Source organism: Centroberyx gerrardi, chromosome 22 (assembly GCF_048128805.1).
Source record: "Centroberyx gerrardi isolate f3 chromosome 22, fCenGer3.hap1.cur.20231027, whole genome shotgun sequence".
Taxonomy (NCBI): Eukaryota; Metazoa; Chordata; class Actinopteri; order Beryciformes; family Berycidae; genus Centroberyx; species Centroberyx gerrardi.
In genome coordinates this window covers 13373106-13395311 of record NC_136018.1, presented here as the reverse complement: position 1 = coordinate 13395311, position 22206 = coordinate 13373106, and the positions used below count along the sequence as shown (strand labels likewise).

Here is a 22206-nt window from a genome sequence, read left to right as displayed (position 1 = left end):
AGTAAAGTGCCTGCTGCCTGAGCAGAATGAAAATGCTCTCCAGATTAAAAAGGTTTCAAATTGCCTTTGTGCCACAGTTAAAGCACGTGTCCTTGGCTTTAAAGACATCTCCCATTAAAGCACCAGTGTCATTTATGACATGAGTAGAGCTTTATTGTTCTATACACCAGAGGACTCATGCGATTAAAGAGATTGCGGATTAACATTGTGTGTACGTAACATTTAAAGTGCAGACTAACACACTGCAGTGCTCAGTAGCTGATAACCAAACATACACATATGGGACATAGAGTAAAGACTGCTTAGAAAAAGCACATGGCTTCAAAATCCATGTTCTTCCACAAATAGCAGCATTGTTCCCTAGCTCTATTTTACTGAGCCATTTTCTAAACATTATGAATGGCCTTGCCCTGAAGAAACCTCAGCTTTTCTCTGGCCCGAGATGAAGACATTTCAACAAACCAACTTCCATTGCGTTTGTGTGTGTGTGTGTGTGTGTGTGTGTGCGCGCGCTCGTACAAGTATTTTCCTATCAAAATGATTCCTCTATAGTTGTCACCCTAGGGCCACATTCTCCACTCTCTTGAGTGCATTTCATTGGAGGCTAGGCAGCCAAAAAAACAGGCCAATAAAGCCAGCCATTTCACTGCACTCCCACCAATTAAGAAACCAATGAATGGCCCGCTTCCCAAACAAGCCTCTGGCTGTCCTCATCCTGGGAGCAGTTCCCATCAAGTTAGTCACACAACACCAACCAAGAGACAAAATCACCGCTGGAACAGCAGACTCCTCTCACAACTCCTTCCTTTGTCTTTTGTCTCGCTCTCTGTCTCGCTGCCTGTCTGTCGTCTATCTCAATCCAAACGTTTCTCTCTCTCCTTGATCTCAAAACATCCGCCCGCAAGTCTTGTGTTGCTAAATTCTCAGCATATACCACCTTGAAATTAACCACATGACATGTCTTTAGGCCTTTGTCTCAAAATCAGTGAATTGTCTGCAGTGAACAATCCATAAATCAGATTATCCATCAGACCTACCACATGTGTTGTCCAGCTGCCACACAGTAGCAGGGATGAAAATAAGTCATCGTCAGCAGAAGCAGCAGCAGCAGCAGCACCACCACCATCATTTTTTATGTTGCATTTTTCATGAAAGGCAATTCTGCGAGTTCAAATAGAATAGTACAAATTGAAAAGTCGAGATAAAATCCAACAAAAAGTAAATGGGGCAGTGGAGTACGGTGTTGCAGCTGTGAAGTCAGCAGCACTATTCAAACTTCCTTTCTCTGTCAGATAGTGACACATGACACATTCAGTCCTTTTCCCATTCAGATCTCACTCTACTTGCATGAGAACAACTTCAGTCACAGAGACTTTTCCCTTCATCAGTCTGTTAGTCCGGCCAGCCAGCAGCCTGAGCTGTCCTGACAAGACAGACACTGAGCAAATGGTCAACAAACTCTGCAGTGTGTGTGTGTGCGTGTGTGTGTGTATGTGTGTGTGTGTTGTACTGCTCTCCTTGTGTGAACCTGTTTTGAGTTTTAGACTTGTTCACTTCTTCAAAGGGTTAGTTTAGGAGTAGGACTTGGGTTTAAGGTTAAGATAGGTTAGGGTTGGGGCTAAAGGAAAACCCTAACACTGTTTAAAAAAAATGCCTATTTTGTTGCTTTGTTGTGTATTTTGTTTTTCTATTCCTGCGGATAACTGGCTAAATGCAGATGATGTGATGTCATGTCGAGATATTTCCAGCACAGCTACAATGGAGTTTGATAGCGAAAAAACATGTAATCTAAAACATCAAACAGTAAACATCAGGTTTTGGTGTCAGTTCCTCAGAATCAAAGAGCAAAGGCTTCTTTCTAGACTCATTTTACATCGTTATTGCTTTCTCCATCTACACGTATTACTGGAACAAGTTCAGATATTCACTGGGGGTTGCTGGGAAATGTAGGAAATCACTAACTGAAGTAGAAGTAGATGAGGCAGGTTGAGGTACAGTGGGTACACCAAAAAAGTAAATTACAACACTTTATCAAAAACTAACTCCTGGAATGCGCTGAACATCACAGATTGATGAAATATGACAGTGTGAGAGTATCTGAGGGTGGAAGTTTCCTTTAAGGTTAGGAGGTAGGTAATGAAACCACTCAATAAGTACAGTAAGACAAATGTGTGTTTTTGCATGTGTGTGTGCGTGTGTTTGTGAGCACACAAGTTCATGACTGTGTGTGTGTGTCTGTGTGTGTGTGTGTGTGTGTGTGTCCTGGCATGGAGTGTGTGCTCTCACACGACACACATGCCAGTTCAGAGCAAACCTCTCTCTCTCGGCTCAATCTGGCAGACAGGGCGTGGGAGACAGATGAGGATGAATCACTGATGCCCGGCACACAGATCACAAACAAAACACACAAGCACACTTACATACATATACCCACACACCAAATGCATGCATGCCCATACACACACACACACACACACACACTCACACCCAAATGCACATTTATCTTCTCTCTCTCACTCTCCCCTCTCTTCTCATTTACAGCATGGTGTTTTTCTCTGTGCCATCACTGGTGTTGTGGTGACAGAGACAGATGGAGGGATGGAGAGGGGAATGGCTCACCGACAGAAGAGAAGAAATCTCCCTCTCGCTTTTACTCAGGTCTGGAATAAAACTCACAGCCACTGTTAGTCTTTGTGTTTCTGTCTTGGACATTGCCGCTGTTTGAGTCCGTCTCTCTTTGCATTTCTTTCTCTGTCTCCCTTTGTCTTCATCCTGGTCAGTTCATCTCTGTGTGTCTCTCATCCACTGTGGTTATGTGTAGAGAGGGGTAACGGTAACAAACATACTTTCTTAATCCAGTACAAAGCATGACATAGTAGCAATTATATTAGAGTATTGGGGAGGAAAATGCATCAGTAATGGGGCGTGTATAATCAAAGCATCAGATCTTAAAAATAATCTCCTCAAGAGTTGAGAAAAACAACTTCTCTTTGAGATTGATAACCGTGTATTTCTGAAATTCACACACACACACACACACACACATTCTTTGCATTAACATGTTAAATTCAACATCAGAAAAATGCAAATCGAAGTTAAAAAATTTTCAAAAGGCTGGTGTTGTGTCTATGTCTGTATGAAAATGATGTGAAATAGTGGTGGTCAGACCATAACAGAGTGGCTATTCATAGATGGCTGCCATATAATCTGACTATAGAGATCATATAGGAGGAACGTATATTGGAGCTGGGCGAGGGTGTGAGATAGGAGTGGGGATAGCAGATTGTGTGTGGAGATGGATGCCATATAGACCAAATAGAGGGCCATCCATCAACTGAAGCCATCTGACAGCCTCTGCCCTGCATGGCTTACCGACGACAATAACACCCTGCACAGAATTCACCTTAGTGTGATATTTCACCATGAGGTTGAATTATAATTTCTGCCTGTGCCATTTACTCTATCTACTGTATATTTTAGTCTTTTAATTACCCATGTTAAGCTCATTAGGATAAAACATCTCTGAACTGCATCAGAGGAGCCTGGAGCAAAAATATCCCAGGGCAAAAAAGCTCAGGCATAAACACCATTAAACATAGAAATACTGGATAATAATGACAGCTGAGTGCGAAGGTCACATGGGGTGACATGCAGAGCAACTTGGTATTAAGTTGAGGAAAGTATGAGCTCAATGACTGAGCTCATTTGGATGACCAGTGTACGGCGAGTTGCCGTTTAATCTTCAGCAGCGCTGCGCTTATTCCAGCATTGGCTTTGATCATTCACAAGAACCTTTGCCCTCTCTCTTTCATGTCAACAAGCCTGCATGTACACAGGCCTACATGGTCCTGCAGGCCAGGGCAGGCGACCGCTGCATTATTCATATCTATGAGTAATTGAGGCCATTGGGGGGGAAGCTCTGGACGCCTTCAGCTCTCAGTGGAAATTGTTCTGATCATTATCGGTGACCTCTGAGTGCGATCAGCGCAGACATCAAGGTGATACTCTCCATCTGAAGGAGAATTCAATACCGAAACAGATTGGAGAGGCCAGCGTATAGGCATGCAGTTCCACTGCAGGCTGGTGTTAATGCCAATTACATTTGAGCGGGAAGGCGCTCCTGAACATATTGAGCTGTATGTGTCTATGTAGGAGGCTTTAAATAATGTCCAGCTGGATATAGTATAGTTGTACTGTGGCACTATGGTACGTTATATACATAATATAAATACAGCACAGGAGAAATACGGGAACCATCGGGAATACCGATGGTTGTATAAACAAATATACAGTTTTACTTGATGAGTGCTACAACACTGTACTGATTATTATTATTATTATTGATAATTTGTAAAAACTTGGATACATTCACTGAGAGATGAGAGGTTTGTATCAACATTGTCACACATAGCTTGATAATAAATAACTAAGGCAAAGACAAATTAAAGTCCACACAGTTAAAACTTCCCAGCTCAATGGGACAAACACATCATGTGTCTATGGAGGATGCATGTCCTATGTGTGTTGGTATTGAGACATCTGAAGAATGTCATAGTCTATGGATGTACTGTGCAGTGTGTGTGTGAGACAAACAAAAAAGATTGACAGCTTTAATTCAAAGCTAAATACTACTGTAGTGAAAAACACTTTATTGTAGCTTTTCTGCCTGGTTCTTATTTATTTACATCGTCGAAGCGCTGTGGCTGTGACAGCTGCACTCCTTACTCCTTTATTCCTGGATGAGAACATCAGCTAAACACCTAAAATGTAAATGTCGTGAAGCTGATTCTAAGGATAGGCGTACTGAAGCGACGGCCCGCTGGGAGCAAATGCCGGGCGTCACTGAATGAATCTTACTGGGGGAAGCCGGTGCTCTCTGTCTGACCCAGAGCAACATAAGGAACATGAATAAACATGGGCAGCGTGGGACAAACTAACGAACCGCATTTGACTTGTAAATCAGCCGGCCGCCCCCAAAAAAACCCCTGTCTGAACAAAACTACAGGAGTGGCAGAATGGAGAGTAAATGCGGTGTGTGTGTGTGTGTGTGTGTGTGTGTGTGTGTGTGTGCACGTGTGTCGTGTGTGGAGGTGGTGAGGAAAGGGATTAGCGAGCATGACGAGCTTACCCAAAGACGTGTTTCGCCTACACTCTGCCTCATTCCTTTCTTCCTTCCCTCCTTCCTTCCTTCCTTTCTGTGTTTGTCTCCTGTTTGTCTTTGTCTGTCTTTGTGTTTCGTTCTGGCTTTGCACTTGCATTCCTGCATCTGTGTGTGTTTGGATGCCCTGGTCGCAGCTGTTCGTCGGTCCGTGTGTTACAGTATGCGCACCCCTGCATGTCTGTGAGAGAGGGTGTGTGTGTGTGTGTGTGTGTGTGTGTGTGGGCGCTTGTTGATAGAGGAGCTGTGTGTCTGCCTGCAGGTATTTGAGGCACTGACACCGGGTGGAAGCAGCACTACGTCTGCTCCTGTCCTCTGCACGTAGGCAGGCAATCTCACAGGCCGCCTGATAGTCACCGACGGTGCATCAACAACACCGAGAGCGATGCAGCAGGCAGAATCAGGGTATATCACATACAGACTCGCCGTATTTTGTGTTTTGCTAAAACGAATTTACCCAAGATGGGTACGTTTCAGAAGAAGTCGTTGAAGTAAACAGAAACAGAGTGTGGGGATGCGGGTCCTGCGGCTGTTTGGTGGCGTGAAAAATAATCTCCGCTGAAGAAGAGCGGAGCAGATTCAACGCCTCAGAGGGAGGAAAATGGAGAGAGAGAGAGAGAGAGAGACAGAATGAGAGAGAGACAGACAGAGTGAGCATGAGAAACAGTAAGAGAGAGAGAAAGACAGATAGATATATAGAAAGAGGTCTTCATTCAAAATGCATGAATCCACAAGTCAGGCAATCACTACGGAACCTGCAGAGCTTCAACATTAGTGGCAACAGCTCACCTAGGCTAGAGCAGAGCAAAACACAAACACACACACACACACACACACACACACACACACACACACACACAAATACTGCATTGACAAGGTGCAGCCGATGCTTGGTTTCAGCTGATCAGAGCACTACATCAAGCATCGCTCATTTCCCACATACATACAGAAGACTGGAAGCACACTACTGCAGAAGACTGGTACACACTGGTACTTGGTGTGTGTATGGTACACATTTACACGCACACACACACACACACGCGCATACACACAAAATGTCTGCCTCTGTAGCATGGTCACCTGAGCTTTGTTTTCCTTGGCCTGATAGAGATGCAGTGGTGTGTTAGTGTGTGTGTGTGTTTGCCTATGCTTGTGTGTGCACTCCTGCTGCACATACACACAACTCCTTCCTTTCTGTTTGTGTGTGAGTGTGTTCACTGCGGGTGCCTCGATGTGTGTCTATTTGCTTGCTTTGATATTTCTCCCATTGGCAGCCCTGATATGAACAGCTGCTTTGATCCAGTTTGAATCATACAGCATCACCGAAGTTCCTCTGTTGCTGTACGGAACAAATAGCCCAAAAGACACTCTGAGAGGGAGAGAGAGAGAGAGAGAGAGAGTTCCCAACTGCACACATCAATATGGAACGGTGACTGGAACATTTTTCAAAATGTAAAAGCTTATAGCCTGGTATTAGCGTTCTGATGCAACTTTGTAAAAGGCGATTGTCACTTTCTCATTCACAGTCATGGATTACCTTTACCGACTGAATTAGAATTGTCTTTTAATGAACACTGCTATCCAATCGGTTTCACCATTGCCCACTTCTGAATCATCCCTTCTCATTTCATGCCCCATGCGAACATCCTGTTTTAACCGGAAATACGCCAAATTACACATACAACATTACACATAATTTATATAGTAGAATTTTTTTTTTCCTATCCCATAAATCATCTCACAACCCCCCCCCTCTTGAGAACCCCTGCACTAGTCAACCCACAGTGTCCCAGCCTCAGCCTTATCAGCTTCACCTTGTCCTCCCTATCCAAAGCTAGCATGCTAAGCTGGCTAACACAGTTTGGCTTGGGAAGAGGCTGATGCCTTCCAGTCTCAGAGTTGACCATGGGGGCAAAAAAGACAGACAAGAGCACAGGAAGCCCGCCAGCACTAACCTGCCAGTCTCCAAAGCCCACAAGGTACACATTTAATAACATCAGATGATTTTAAACAAATGAGATCAAACAGCACTCCTCGCTCAGGTGGGAAATCATGACTAAACAAGGTGAGTGGAGAGCAGACAGCTCTGCAGCACAGCAGCGGGTAAGCCTCATTTAAAGCACTGAAAAATGGGAGAGGAGGTGCAATGAGACAGAGACCTGGAGCGATGCAGAATCATTGATATGCAGCAGAGAGAGAGAGAGAGAGAGAGAGAGGGAAACAAGGATGTGTGCATATACATCATTTGAAGCCCCTCAGAACTCAAGCAGAAAAGGGACAGTGGCATACTGGGATACAATTAGCATATTCTGCTAATTGTAATTCATATACAGTGGCTCACTTTCCATGGGTGTGTGAGGTGTGTATTTCTCTGCATGCATAATGCTTGAAAGACAGAGTGAATACCAGCCAGTGCAGTGAGAAATGTTCAGGTCTTTGTAAAGAAAACGATGACACACTTACGCTTTATGATAATGAGTAGCATAATTTTAAACATTTTAATACTAAAACACAACATTTTTTAATATTCAACATTTGTTTTGGAAACAGTGGCAGTATTCTGTCTCACTACAACAACAGAGGAGCAGGAATTTTTTGAGCTGCGGTGCACTTTTTTATGAATTACCTCCAGACTATACAAATCATTAAATGAGCTGTCGGTGCCAAAAAAAATCCTTCCACAAACACTAATATGGTAATACTGACCCGGTAATCCACATTTATGAATTGGAAAACACTCTAGCGTGACAGCCTCAGCCCCTAGCACCACTCTCGCCCTGCTGTTTGGGGAAAGCCAATATAGGTGTGCTCCAAATACACTTTTGATCCATAACATGATCAACTTTCCCCTCATGCAGTCTGGGACAAGCACAGTATTGTCTCAAGATGACATCAAAACATTTTGCCCGTCCCATGATCGTGGGCATTTGGAGTCCTAAGACTTTAAGGAATAATCCATGCCATGGCACGCATCCAGGTTATCCACATATCCACTTTTTGTCTGACACTGACCCCATCCTAACCCCAATCACTGTTCTGTCTGTGTTCTGGGAACTCCTAAACAAACTAAGCACTGCAGAAGGGATTAATGCAGCTATTTTGAATTTCATTTTAAACCCCGACCCCTGACCCTCCTCAGGAAGCCCTGTGGCCATCATCGGATACTTGAATTTGTTTATAACTGACCCGACTTTAGATATGTATGGAAATTTTGGAATATTGGAAAAAAAAATATATATATATCCCGCCTCTCCCTTGCTGTCTCTATTTCATCAAAGGGGGCTCTCGGGTTCAGAGGAAGGGAACGTGCCGTGAATATGGGAATCCTGCGGTGTCAATATCTCATTTCTTTCCTGCTGCAGAGAGTTCACCGTGGCAGAGGATCAGATAGTACTATCTGCCTGAGGGAGGAAGGAGCAAGAGAGTGAGAGAACAAGTGAGAGGTAAAGTGAGGAGAGGGAAAGAAAGATTACTATTCATGCAACACCTTAGGATTTTCTGCCATTTCATGCCGGATTCATAGAAAGAGAGAGAGGAAGAATAGGGAGAGAGAAAGTAGCAGAGTGAATACAGTGGAGCGGTATCAAAGAAGTTTAGTGAAAGAAAGCAAACTTAATTCTTAATCAGTAAGCAGGGATCATTGGTCTGCCAATCACGCAGCTTGCATCCTGCCCAGGCCGACTGCTGCCAGCCTACCAGGATATGAGATACGACTGGCTGTGCTGTGGGACGCCTCCCACGCCAGAGATGTTTTTGATAGATCACATCTGCAGAACCAGCCGTTCAAGCCTGGAGCCAATAGTGTGGGGAGGAGAGGACTGCAGAAACAGTTCAATAGGATCTGACACTCAATAAAGTAAATTATTTCTATTTGATTCAATCAATGTTTGGTGGATGTTCAGTACAAGGCATTTCCTTTGACTTTAATTGATTCAAGCTCTTCTACAGTAGCAATGCACCGGACCTCAGTCAAATAGCTGCTGCGAATAAATCCTTAGCATTTGTTTTAACCTGCCTGGAGTACCAGACTGGTGGGGTTAACACATAGAGACAATTCAAATAAAGTAAGGAAAGTCGTTACAGAGAAACTAAACTGGCCGTTTCTGGCCTTTTCTGTGACTGTCTAAACTGTCTGGCACTCATTCTGTTGTCCTATGTGGCAAAGACCACCCATCTTGAAATGCAGTAGGCCAAAAGAAACCATAAAAAATTGAACCCAGGCATGCAATGCACAAGAAAACCACCAAAATAAAGGACAGACCATTATAAAGTGGCATAATGGGGTGTTATGCCACTATAAGCTGCCAGAATAGCCAGTGAACATTTTTGGCTGTTTCCGATATCCTGCTCCACTGTGAGGTAAACCGTTTCCGCCTGCAATCCCACTAACCCACAATAAAAACAACAAGGGCTTTAGCGGCCATTCTGATCCAGTAGCCAACTTACTGTATAAACCGATTTAGGAATCATGAGATTTCCAATCACCTCTGTGCAGGCAGGCCCGCAGCGTGAGCACCGTGAGCCACAAACGACCCCATTCACGTGGAGCGCTCCGGCACAGCAGCCGGTTTCCGAAATCACACTGCAGAGCTAAATGCGAATGAAATTACCTGGGGAAACACAACAGTGCTCAGAGTGCAGCAAACCCGCAGATATAGATCATGGTAACTGGAGACGGTGTTGCCTCCTGACTCACTGTAGTGATTCAGTGTAACCGGGTTTACGGCAGGACCTGGAATTGTGCTCAGATCAGAGGTGGAACTGATTCAGTCTCACTCTGTCACCCACCCACACACACACATACACACACACACACACACACACACATACGGAGGAGGCCTGGGAACTGGAGGCTGCCCAGTGAAGTCAGAGAGACAGGAATGACTCAGAGCAATATCTGCAAAATAACACACAGCGGTATTCACACACGCAAACACACTAATACGACTGACAGAAATTAACACACGCACCAGAGAGAACATTTAAGATTCTTTCTTTCTGTGTGTGTGTGTCTTTCTGTGTGTGTGTGTGTGTGTGTGTGTGTGGTTACGCACATGCTTACCTGGATAGCAGTGATTTATCACCTGCTACACAACCTCATTCCCTACAGAGAATAGTGCTATGACTGAACACAAGGGGTGCTCTCACAACTACTGCAGGCAGCCACACACACACATACACACACACACACACACACACACACCCACACACAGCACACACATACAAACAGACTCCAAGTCACACAAAACTGCGCAATACAGACATGTGCTGGGCACATACACATTTACACACACACACACACTCTCACACATTGAGATTGCTTCAAGGCTGAAATACTCAGCAGTAATTAGTTTTGAGGAAGCTCTTCCACAAATTGCATTAGTAAATTTCAAGCACGGTTTCTGATTTAGGCTATGTTTCAATTAATGAGAGCAGGGTACTTAAATGGATCTTAGTCAAAGCTAACCGGCACGCTGTCTAGTCCACCAGGAAATGCCTAAACTTAAATCACCAACACTGGTAAAGCATGTGCTGTATATGTGAGTGCATGTATGTAAGTGTGTGAGTGTGAGCAACATGCAACTTCACGTGTGTTTGCACAGATGCTTGTATGATTCTAAGTCCGTGTGTGTCTGCTGTGCTGCCTGACTGTGTGTACAGTGCAAATCATCAGTCAAGAGTTACGAGCGGCTGCTGGCTCCTGTGTCAGATGGGTTGGACATGAGACAAGGCCGTAAAGGCGGGAGAGAGGAGAAGGTAATAAAGGGAGAGAGAGATTAAGAGGGAGAGGAAGAGAAAGATGGAGGGAGTGACGGAGAGAGGAGGGGATGATTGCTTGCTCTCCTCCCTGCGGCTGCTCCTGTAACTCATGTAGACAGGGGGGTTGCAGGTAGGATTCAGCTGCACTCCGCATTCTCCAAACTGTTTCAATTGACTAAAAGCTTCCCAGGAATATAGAGTGAGTTCTCTGGGTCGCCACCGCTCCCTGCTCAAAATGCACAACAATGCATCTCTCTGTTCCGCCCTTCTCTCTCCCTCACCTGCCTCTGATATTAAGAAGCCATAAAAAAATACAGAAAATTAGAAAAATCACACACCGCACACACACCGGCGACAGCAACACACACATATACCATGTGAAGACCTTGGTTACAACACCATGTCATCCTAATGACTAACCAGGAGCAAATATACTCACTTAAATCACAACTACTTTTGTTCATTTGAGTGTTTTGCATGTATGCAGCAGGCAAGAAGCAGTGGATGTGGAAATAGAAACTTGTACCAAAGTGCGGTGTGGCGCTAACACCAATTTGGTTGCCAATTACACACATCTCCCCTTGGAGTAAGTCCTGAATAGAATAAATCCTGCCTTCTACTCTCCCTCCAGCTGCTTCCGTCTGTGTTCCTCTTGTCTCCCTCCCATTTCGCTTTATCTCCTCGCTCAAAGTGTAAAAACGTATCAAAAATACAGAGCAAACAAGCAGCGGGAGAGGAACAGATACAGACATGTAAATGGCTTCTTAAAGTTGAGACTTGTGTGGCGGTGTGTATACACAGTTTATCTGCAGCCCGGCGCTGTAGGGCACACCCTCCTTGTCTCAGACTAGTCTTGCTCACCCACACTGATAAAAATACTCCTGCAAGGACGACAGAAAAAGATCACACTTCTTTCCCTTTCTTTCTATTTGTGTCTCTCTCCCTCTCCTAGCCGCAGGTGCTTGTCTGGTAGGAGCAGTGACTACTATAGTTGTGGGAACATTTGGAGATATTAAAACATATTAAAAATATAGATCATACGCACAAATGCACCCATGCATGCATACACACAAACAAGGGAAAACACACACAAACCCACACTTTGGTAAGGAGGTATTAACATGGAGACAGGTAGGACAGAAGCAGACAGACAGGTGAAAGGTCAGTGCTTCTGTACAGCCCCAAGACAAAGTCAATACGTTCATTTTGTGCCTCTTAATACTGTGTATTAACTAGAGGATGAGTGATAGATACTGACAGGAGAGAATTAAATTGCTTGGTACATTGCTGCTGTCTGTGTCCAAAAAGTCAACCTACCACTAATTCAACAAAGCTGCCTGGCTTTCTCATTGATTCTCTTGCTGAAATTAGAGAATGGCATTTGAATGGTTTTCATAGGCACTATGTTCCTCAAAAGCTCAGAGGATTTCACCTAACAGCATCAGGATGAATCAAGACGAAGGGTAAAGGAGGAGAGGGAAATTACCTCAAAATCAAATGTCAATTCATGCAATTCACTTTAATGGTATACTGCATGCGTATGTCCCAAAATATAAATGTTTCATAGCTGCTGATGAACAATGAGCATTCCCCTTTAGTGTAATCTATTTGTTTGAAAAGATGAATTTTTCATCTCATAAAAAGAGGGATTTTCATGATCAGGCCAGAATTGGTACAAAATGGCAGCATTAACTGATGTTGATCTTCATCAAGATTATGTGCAGAACATAATAGTGGCAGCTCATCTACACACCTGGGTCTAATAAGATTTTCAGGTTATTTTTAAGGGTTGTTTTCACCTTCTTAGAGCACCAGATGGGTGGAGTTGCTACATAGGACAATACAATAAGTCAAAGGCCATTAGAAATTCAACTTATTGTAGTTCTCTGTGATTGACAACTTACCTGCCACTATCTGAATCGTCCTGATGTGTTAAACCTCATCCATCTGCTGCTGCTTCCAGGTGAAAACAAACAAGCAAGAATTATTCAAACACTGTGAGGAGGTGACAGGAGCTGATGATACACATGTGATATCTGTGATTGTGTATTTGTGTTATTCGTGTTTGTGTGTGTTTGCATGCTTGCATGATAACGATGATCGGGGGAAATTCGGAGTGTTTGTATGTTTGTGTGTTAGCTCATGTGTTTAGCCCCCGAGCCAATCAGCCTCTGCCTGGCCTTTAGAGCGAGGCGACCCGACTGCGAAGAGGCAGATAATTAAATCTGGACATTGAGTGTGTCTTGCTTTGAACCACCAAGCTGTCTGTCAGCTACAGTTCTACACCACCATCGCAGGCCCAGGGCTTGCTCTGTTCAATTAGGCTCACAATCACGAGATGAGAGATGGTTAATGTCAGACTGTAACTGCAGTGGTGCTTGTGCGCACTTGTGTGTGTGTGTTTATGTGTATAGAGGTACGTGTGTGCCTCTGCGTTCATGTTTGCATGTGGATTCACAGTTTGTTTGCAGCTCTGCCTGCAATGCACACACTGAGCCGAAGCACAATGACTGTCTGCATGCATGGAGAGATTACCGAGAATGGAGTCGCCCTTATTAAAATATTTAAGAAGGAATTTAATGGAAAAAATTAATGTAAATGCAATTTAATCAACGGGTGTATGCCTGTGTTTGTGTGTGTGTGTGTGTATTCAATGTGCATGTATGTGCTTGCATGTGAGCCTCTCCTGTATGTGTGTATGCTCAGTGTGAGTGTGTATATGTAGAGTACTGTACAATATGGTCTATCATTTATAGTGGATGGCATAATCTCCTTGCCGTCATGCTTTAGGATGAGATTATGAATTCCATAAACTGCTAAGAACAGTGTGTGTCACTTAGTATATTACTATTTCTGTGCACGCAAACACACACACACACACACACACACACACACACACACACACACACACACACACACACACACACACACACACACACACATATGGGCACATTATTCTATCGCCTGAGGACTGTATAGAGAGGCACAGAGCGGTCCATTTCTGCAGATTAAGCACAGGGAGATGCAGTCGTTGAAATGTAAATGTGGAAAATGGAGACTTCATTAGCTACATAGAGAGGGGGCGTGACAGAGCGAGAGAGACAGAGTGTGAGAGAGAGAGAGAGAGAGAGAGAGTTAAAGGGAGAGAGAATAAAAGAGAAAGAGGACAAGGCAGAGAGATCTAAACAGATAGGGAGTGAAAAAGACAGCGAGAGGCAGAGGAAGAAAAAGGCAGAGACAGGGGGCACAAAGCAACTTGAGAGGCAAAACAAAAAAAGAGGATTTAATGTTAATTCAAAAGAATTTGTGTCTGCGCTGCCGGTCAGCTGGGACAGGAACTTTATGACTTTGCAGCACTCCTCTGTCATTACCTCTCTACCTCTCTCAATATCTTTTTCTCTGCCGGCCCTCTCCCTCTGCCTCGTTCTCTTGACCTTCATCTCTCTTCATCTCTTGCTCTTTACTTTTCCCTTCTGCTACTGAATGACTTTCTGTTTTGAGTGTTTGTGGAAAAAAGAAATCACTTTTCAGTTTCCGCTAAAAATGATCTCTGACTGAACTGTGTGAGTGTGTGTGTGTGTGTGTGTGTGTGTGTGTGTGTGAGGACCATGGCTCAGGATGGGCCTTGTAGTTAATACTACCAGACTGCACACGGTCATGCTTGTCCCACTCACTCAGGAGAGAAAGGCTATGGTTTGTGCATGTACAGGCAAGCATGTGTGTGTGTGTGTGTGTGTGTGTGTGTTGGTAGATGACCAGGCAGGTGTTATGACAGTGCTGCCACAGGTACAACAGATTAAACTGAATCACTTTTCCCTCCACATATCATCTTCACACACAAACACCTCAAACCGACCTCTGATTTGGAAACACTGTTCACCTTTATCAAAATCTCCCCATTGCATCAGATCAAGGTCAAGGAGTATTTGTAAATAATTTGTTTTATCCTACTTAGGGGCCGAATGGGTGTTGTTTGCATGTGAGAGACAGACATTTTAGATAATTACAAGAAAGTATTTGAAAGTTTAAATTGCTTCTCTGTGACTGACAACTTGCATTTTTTTAGTTTATCCAAAAACGGTTTGAAAGGGTTTCATAAACCCAATGGTTGTAGAATTTTCTCAACCCATAGACAATCCCATAGTAATTCTTCACTTGAAGTTAAAACATGAATATCACAGAAATTTGAGTTACGAGGTTTTCACCTGATGATATTATGTTCATGTCACTCTTATCAAAAATTTAAACATTCAGTCAAGCAATGCCTATCCACGTCTCAACTGTAACAGGTCAGAAATGTAATCAACCAACATATAATCATTAAAAATGTGTGTGCTCACATGTATGTTTACTTGTGGGCATGTGCCTGCCTGGATACATGAATTCATGTGTGTGTATGTGTGTGTATGTGTGTGTGTGTGAGTTTTAGCGTGTGCATGCATGTGTGAGTTCAGTGTGAGTGCGTGCATTTGTGTGGCGAGTGTAAATCTGCTTTCCCTAGACAGATCACAGTCCTGAGCAGCGTGGCCGTGCCACTGTGAATGTTGATGGACAGCCGGTACATGTGAGTGTGACCATTTGGCAGTCTGTTCCCTCTCCACGCTATTTTGCATTTAGATTCAACAGAATCCCTCAGAAAAACAATTAAAAAAAACTTGCCAAAAACCACTGAGGAGAAGCAAATGCTGATAAGCTGAGATATTATTAATGAATATACAGTATAAGATAGATTATTTTTCAATTGATGGTGCATTTCTGTCTCTGATACTGCATTTCATTTATTCTCATTTGAAGAGAACATAATACCTTTTTCTTTCTTCATTTGACATTGTTATTTGTTTATTATTTATTGTTATTTTCCAAAGGAGTCTAGCATATCCCACAATTAGGCAAAAATGACAAATAACTTTCTTTGCACTATAGTTTATTGACTCTCTTTTGACTCGCTTTTAAGCACACAGCTATTCTTTAAGAAAGCAACCTTCCTTGCTGTATAGTCATTTCCCAACAGTAACAGTTACTGTTTAACATCCAATCAATATTTCCTTGACAATATCACCCACTCTGTCTGACAGCACTAATAGGCATATTCAAAATAGCGTTTGGGGCTTCTCTAGCCTTAAGCTAACGCTCCTGCAAGCTCTAAATCACTGTTTCAAATGCCATGACTCCACCCAGAGAGAGTAATTCATGCTAAGACCAGATTTAAGCCTGTTTAATGCGCTAATGAAAAGTGCTGTATTTATATGTAGCTGGTAGACGGCAATGTTGTGACATCAGGCCCATCTGTGACTCAGTCTGAACCCCTAATGAGAACATTACTGAGCCTCAGGCAGAGAGAGAAAGAGAGAGAGAGAGAGAGAGAGAAAAGGAGGGGGAAAGTGAGGGAGAGATGATCGATGCAAACCTTGGCCCCTCTTTCCACTACTATCATCCCTTCCCCTCTACCCCCCCCCCTCCTCGTCATCCTCCTCCACCTTCTTGTCTTGAGCACCAGGACTCGGGGCAGCGGGTCTAACTCAATCCGCCATGCAGCAAAAATCAATCAAAGACAGAGACGAGACAGAGCGGGGGATTGAAAGGAAGAAAGGGGGCAGAGTGGAGGGGCATCACAGCTTCGGACAGCTTCGTCATGCTCTGCAATCCCTTTCACCGCCACCTTCACACACACACACACACACACACATGCACACATGCACGGCAGACTCCAAAATGCACCACTACATTTATCACAACACCAACCCCTCTATCTTTTTGCTTTCTTTCTTCTGATAACGCACACCAAGGCTTGCTCTTTCTGGTACAAAATCACACACACACACACACACACACACACACACACACACACACACGCAGACCCGTGGACACCCGTGCAGACACACAGCTGGAGTATCATATTGTGCTCTTACGAACACATTAGCTCTCACCAGTGGAGGCTCAGGTGGGAGAAACATGCCAGTTTGACTATCAGCCCAAGGCAGTGCTACATATAGACCCTCACACTGACTCAAGGAATCTTCAAACACAGTGACACAGATGCACGCTCAAGACAGACACACATAGCACACACACATTCACACATGTAATAGTCTAAGCTCATAATAAACATAAGAATCTAACGCGCAGAGACTCACACACTCCAGCGTAGTAGTATTTCCACACACCCCACCCAGTCCAGAGAGAGCTTAATATTCATCCAGTAGTGTAGAGTCGGGGGTTAGAGCAACTCTCCAGGCTTTGGACTGACATGCATGCATAAACAGCCTTAATAGACACACACACACACACACACACACACACACAGGTTTGTAATACACATATGCAAATCCACCCAGCTGTAGCACATTCCCCTGCCTCTTTCGCTCCTCACATTGTTTTCCCTTGTTCTATAAATGATAAATGTATACATCCCCTTCTTTTCTCTAAAATCCCGTTTTCTAGTTTCCCTCGAGACGGCGGATGTGATCGGAAAAAATCTGGAAAACAGTGATTTCCCACTAGAAATGAATGAATGAACGAGTTGCGTGCCGAGAAACGAAATCGCTGAAAAAAACTGAAAAAAAAAAAATCACATCTTGATGATTCGCCCTCTCTGCCCTGTTGTAATATCTCCCTCTGTCTCTGTCTCATTCTTTCTCTTTCCAGCAGTGTGCACATCCTCCTCTACAGGTTTATCCCCCCAACACACACCTAGAGGAATAAATACTTATAGTACACATCACATATCTTCTTATCCCTCCATCTGCTATCTTCTTCCAATATTTCTCCCTGTCTCGCCTCTCTCCTTCTGTGGCCGCAAGTCTTTCCCTCGTCTGCTCTACAACTACCAGGGATGTGATCAGGAACAGGAAAAAAGGCAGGAAAAAGGGGAAAAGAACAGGGGCGAAATCAATTATTTTCCATTAGAAATGAATGGAAAAATGCTGAAAACACCTGAAAACACCCATCCTCCTGTCGCTGTCACCCGTTAAGTCTCACCGCACAAATCTTCACTCTCGCTCCCCAAAAAACTGTCTCCTACTATATCCCTCCACCCTCTTCCTCTCTCAATCCTTCTCTTTTTCCCCACAACCGATCTCTCTTTCCTCTTTCTTTTTGCTTCAATGTCCCCATCCTTCTCTCTCCTCTCCAATCTACAAATCCATTGCTTCCCTCTTATCCATTTTCACCCCATCCGTTCCCCGCGTCCCCATTCATCCCTCTGTCACTACACTTATTCCTCCGGTCCGCACAGCCGGCGTGTGTGTGCATGTGTGTGTGTGTGTGTGTGTGTGTGTGTACTGACCTGCCCTTCTGGCATGCAGAGCAGAGCCAGGCTTTGTCCCTCTTGCTGTAGGTGCGGCAGGTCTTGCAGACGTTGTACTGGCAGTCCAGGCACTGGCGCTTGGGGTTGAGCAGGAAGGTGAAGGGCGCGCAGCAGCGGATGCAGCAGTGCTCGTTGAAGCGGTGCTGCTTGGAGAGGATGGAGCATCTGCTGCCTTCCTCCGCCAGCTCCTGCTTCATCTCACTGAAACCGAGAGAGAGAGAGAGAGAGAGGGAGGGAGGAGAGAGAGAGAGAGAGAGAGGACGGGAGGGGGAGGGGGAGAGAGAGAGAGAGAGAGAGAGAGAGGCAGAGTGTGGTGAGCGTCTGGTCGAGAGGTGGAATGTGCAAACGGCGGAGGACAGCGATGCGGAATAATTGGAGATGCTGTGACAAATGAAAAATTAAAAGGGGGGGATAATAAAACAGGAAGGAGGGGGCGGGGGGGGTCATGGTTGGGGGGAAAACACTTCCCCGCTCTCTCTTTCTCTCTCTCTCTCTCTCTCTCTCTCTCTCTCTCTCTCTCTCTCTTCTCTCTCTCTCTCTCTCTCTTTCTCTTGCTTACACTGATTCTCTGGAATTAACGTGATGGCTGACATTTCAATTTGGGGGAACCTGTCACTCCTTGTTTGCCAACATCAGTCAAAACACAACGAGCCTAGGAGAGCACGGCTCGCACGTCTTCAACCTCTAATGACAAACCTCAGCGCCTCTGTTTATTATGGCATGGATGGCGTTATGACCATGATGATGATGATGATGATGATGATGATGACAAATTGGCATGAGACTAAATGGTGCTAAAGTTGAAGGTCACCTGCTGGAGAGATCTCCCTGTGGACACACACACACACACTACACTGCTGCGCTGGTGTTGAGAAGTACATAGCATTAATGATAAGCCTATGTGTTTGTATTGGAGAGCAGTTAAACATACTGGGGCTCCAGTCAAAATATAACAGCCTAAAACTACAGCAATGAGGGAGCAATAGAGAGTAGCACAGTCAGAACCTCACTAATCTTAACTTAATGAACTATTAGGATTGTTGAATGAAATACTTGCTTATTTAAAAATGAAATGAAACATTCATGCACATTCCACCCAGTACAACCTGCTCTGTCAAATTTACACCTGAAATGCATCATCACAGACGTTCCAACAACTGCTGCATACAACTAATTGTGTGTCACATACTCTGTATTATATAATATTGAATTCACACATATTATGCTTATTATAGCCATTTAGTGAGGTAGTGATGTTTGGATATTCAAGGACTGAGGGCCAGAGAGACCAGAGAGATAATATGGACTGTTAATCACTGTTTTAACCAGTGAGGCGGCTTGGCTATCTGAGGCCAGTGCTCAATTGCTCACATAAATTATGTACATGGGCTGTTCCTCACTACGATTTGTGCTGACTGAGCAATGCACCATAGGCACCAGAGGCTACAATAAATTATGTAATGGTTTGCATTTATATCGTATACCAATCATAGTACATATCGCACTCATATCGTGTCAAAGCATGATCATTTTCAGAGTGGAAGAGGAGATTTTAAGTTAACACATTTATCCATATTTACGCTGCTACCCATCGTTGTCATTAGGTGTGAATGAAGGTTGAAATGCATGGAGCTGTTTCTGGGAAGGTGTGAGAGAAAGTGAGTTCAGCTCATATGGTCAGAGAGTAAATTATTCAAGCTGCTCCCCTCCACTCCGCTCCTGGTGGATTTACACTACACACAGGTTACAGCCCACACTGCTTTCACTGATCCTGGAGGCACACACACACACACACACACACACACACACACACACACACACACACACACACACACACATGTACACGCACCATGTACACCTGTACACCATGTACAGTATGTGCTGACAGATGTGTGCACAAAACACAAACATAACTGTGCAGCATTATGCATACACACAGAATTACCCATACTGTATATGTGCAAGCAAACACAACCACCCACATACAGTATGTATGTACACAGTGATACATGATGCAAAATATATCAGAGACACACAAACATCCCCCACGTAAAAAAAAAGTGTATATGCAGAAGAATCTCTCCTCCCTCAACTAACCCAGCAGGGAGATCTATAGCCAACTGAACACACTGAATTCATATACAACAAATAAAGTGTATAGCAAAACAGACTGCTGAATGCAGCATATTCTGAATTTACTGTGTGTATGTATATGTGTATGTGTGTGTGTGTGTGTGTGTGTGTGTGTGTGTGGCCAGTGGGCGCATTGCAATCTACTGTTTCCGTAAGTTATTAACGCTGTTCTTCTCGCAGATCCTCTGCTGCCTCACTGATTGCTTTTCATATGCATCATTAGCCAGGGATATTAACAAGATGAACAAACCATTTCATATACAGTGTGTGTGTGTGTGTGTGGGGGGGGGGGCATGAGGGGTTGGGGGGAGGGTGGACATACATGCATGCATACTGACACATACACACACACACACACACACACACACACACACACTCACACACACACACAGATAATCAAAAGAGCAGTTCACCCTCTGTCAAACAGGGTTTTTTCACTGTGCATCATGGGCTGCTGGGAAACGGGGCCCCAATCAAATTAAAACAATTTAAAAGAACCTCTCACCAATATAAATCAAATATTCATTCCATCTCTGAGCTACAACATCTGCTCCAAAAAAGACCCAAAACATATAAACACAACCAAAACAGAAATTAAAATCTAAGCCAGCCAAATATGTTGCAGCATGGGAAATTGTTTTACATCACAATATCTCCAAGATGCCATTGCACGGAAATCATTTCCTTCTCTCCCGATTAGGATCAGGATCCATTTCGGGGCCTCTCTGTGTCTGTGAGGGGGGTTTAATGAACAGCCCAGTTGGCTGATAGCTAGCTCAGTATGGCCATTTGATTAAATGAGTAGGCGAAACGTACACATATACCCAAGGACAGGGAGGCTTGTCATGCCTGGCGTCCCCTCGCATTAACTCACATCTCTGGTAATAAGGCGTGAGAAACGCAGTCCCCCAGTGACAGTTTCCCCCCCGCTCACATCCCAGCCATGACCATGTGGGTCATCCAGGTGCCTGCAGGGTGCAGCTAGCTCACTAGCAATGCTACCAGTCACTCTTTATTAATAAGCAAATGCCTGGTAGCATTACATAATTTGGAATGTTAACAGGCATTTATTGATGTTAAGGTTAAGGCTATTAATTATTGCCATTTAAAGGGTAAGGCTGCCCCCAGTTTCTGTCACTCTCCTCCTACCCCACTAGTTTGAAAAAATGCAATGAAAGGGGCATGGAGAACAGCGGGGGAGAGGGAGGGGAGGGCTATCAAATCAATCTGATTACGTAGAGTCTAAAGTAGAACGTAGAACTAAAGTAAGACGCTACAAAACATCCAGTTAATTGCTGATTTAGCACCTGTAACATCTGCAGTTCAATATATGCACTTATATGTGAAGGAAATGCCTGGTATTACTGCCTTCTATCTCAAACAACACCATCAGCTGACATCTAAAAAAACATGTAGCAGTATTAGTATTTCTGACAGTCACCCTGACAAAGCTAACATCACTACAGGCTAAAAAACAGAAGTTTGAGTTTGGTTCAACGATGTTCTGAAAAATGTTTGAAGTTGAAGTTGGGGGACGTCTTTTTCTCTTTTCCTAACATTGCTTCTTTGTGTCTATCAGTGGTCACTACTGGGCACTAATGACCAAGTGGACAAGGTTTCATTTACATGGAGCTCGGCACTGAAAAAACATGCATATGCATTATATATGTTGCATACAGATACAGACAGATGCATGAAAAAGCATCTGTTTGTATATTTGCATATATGCTACATAAGTGAATATGTTCATACGTATGCATGTGAAGGTGTGTTTGCACTGTGTAGTGACTGAGTGTGTGTGTGTGAGTCAGACATAAATGATTACTATTAAGTTGAATAAACCTAATTA

The 22206-nt window shown here is 43.9% G+C and overlaps 1 protein-coding gene across 2 annotated transcripts in view; it reads right to left on the bottom strand.

Annotated features, from left to right (window-relative positions):
• The window catches only part of myripb (myosin VIIA and Rab interacting protein b), a 108354-nt gene that overhangs the window by 40435 nt on the left and 45713 nt on the right, over positions 1-22206 (bottom strand). For both annotated transcript variants that reach the window (XM_078291407.1, XM_078291409.1), the window contains exon 2: positions 18204-18425. In XM_078291407.1, the coding sequence (XP_078147533.1) occupies positions 18204-18425 (222 nt within the window). The remainder of the gene's footprint in view (positions 1-18203; positions 18426-22206) is intronic.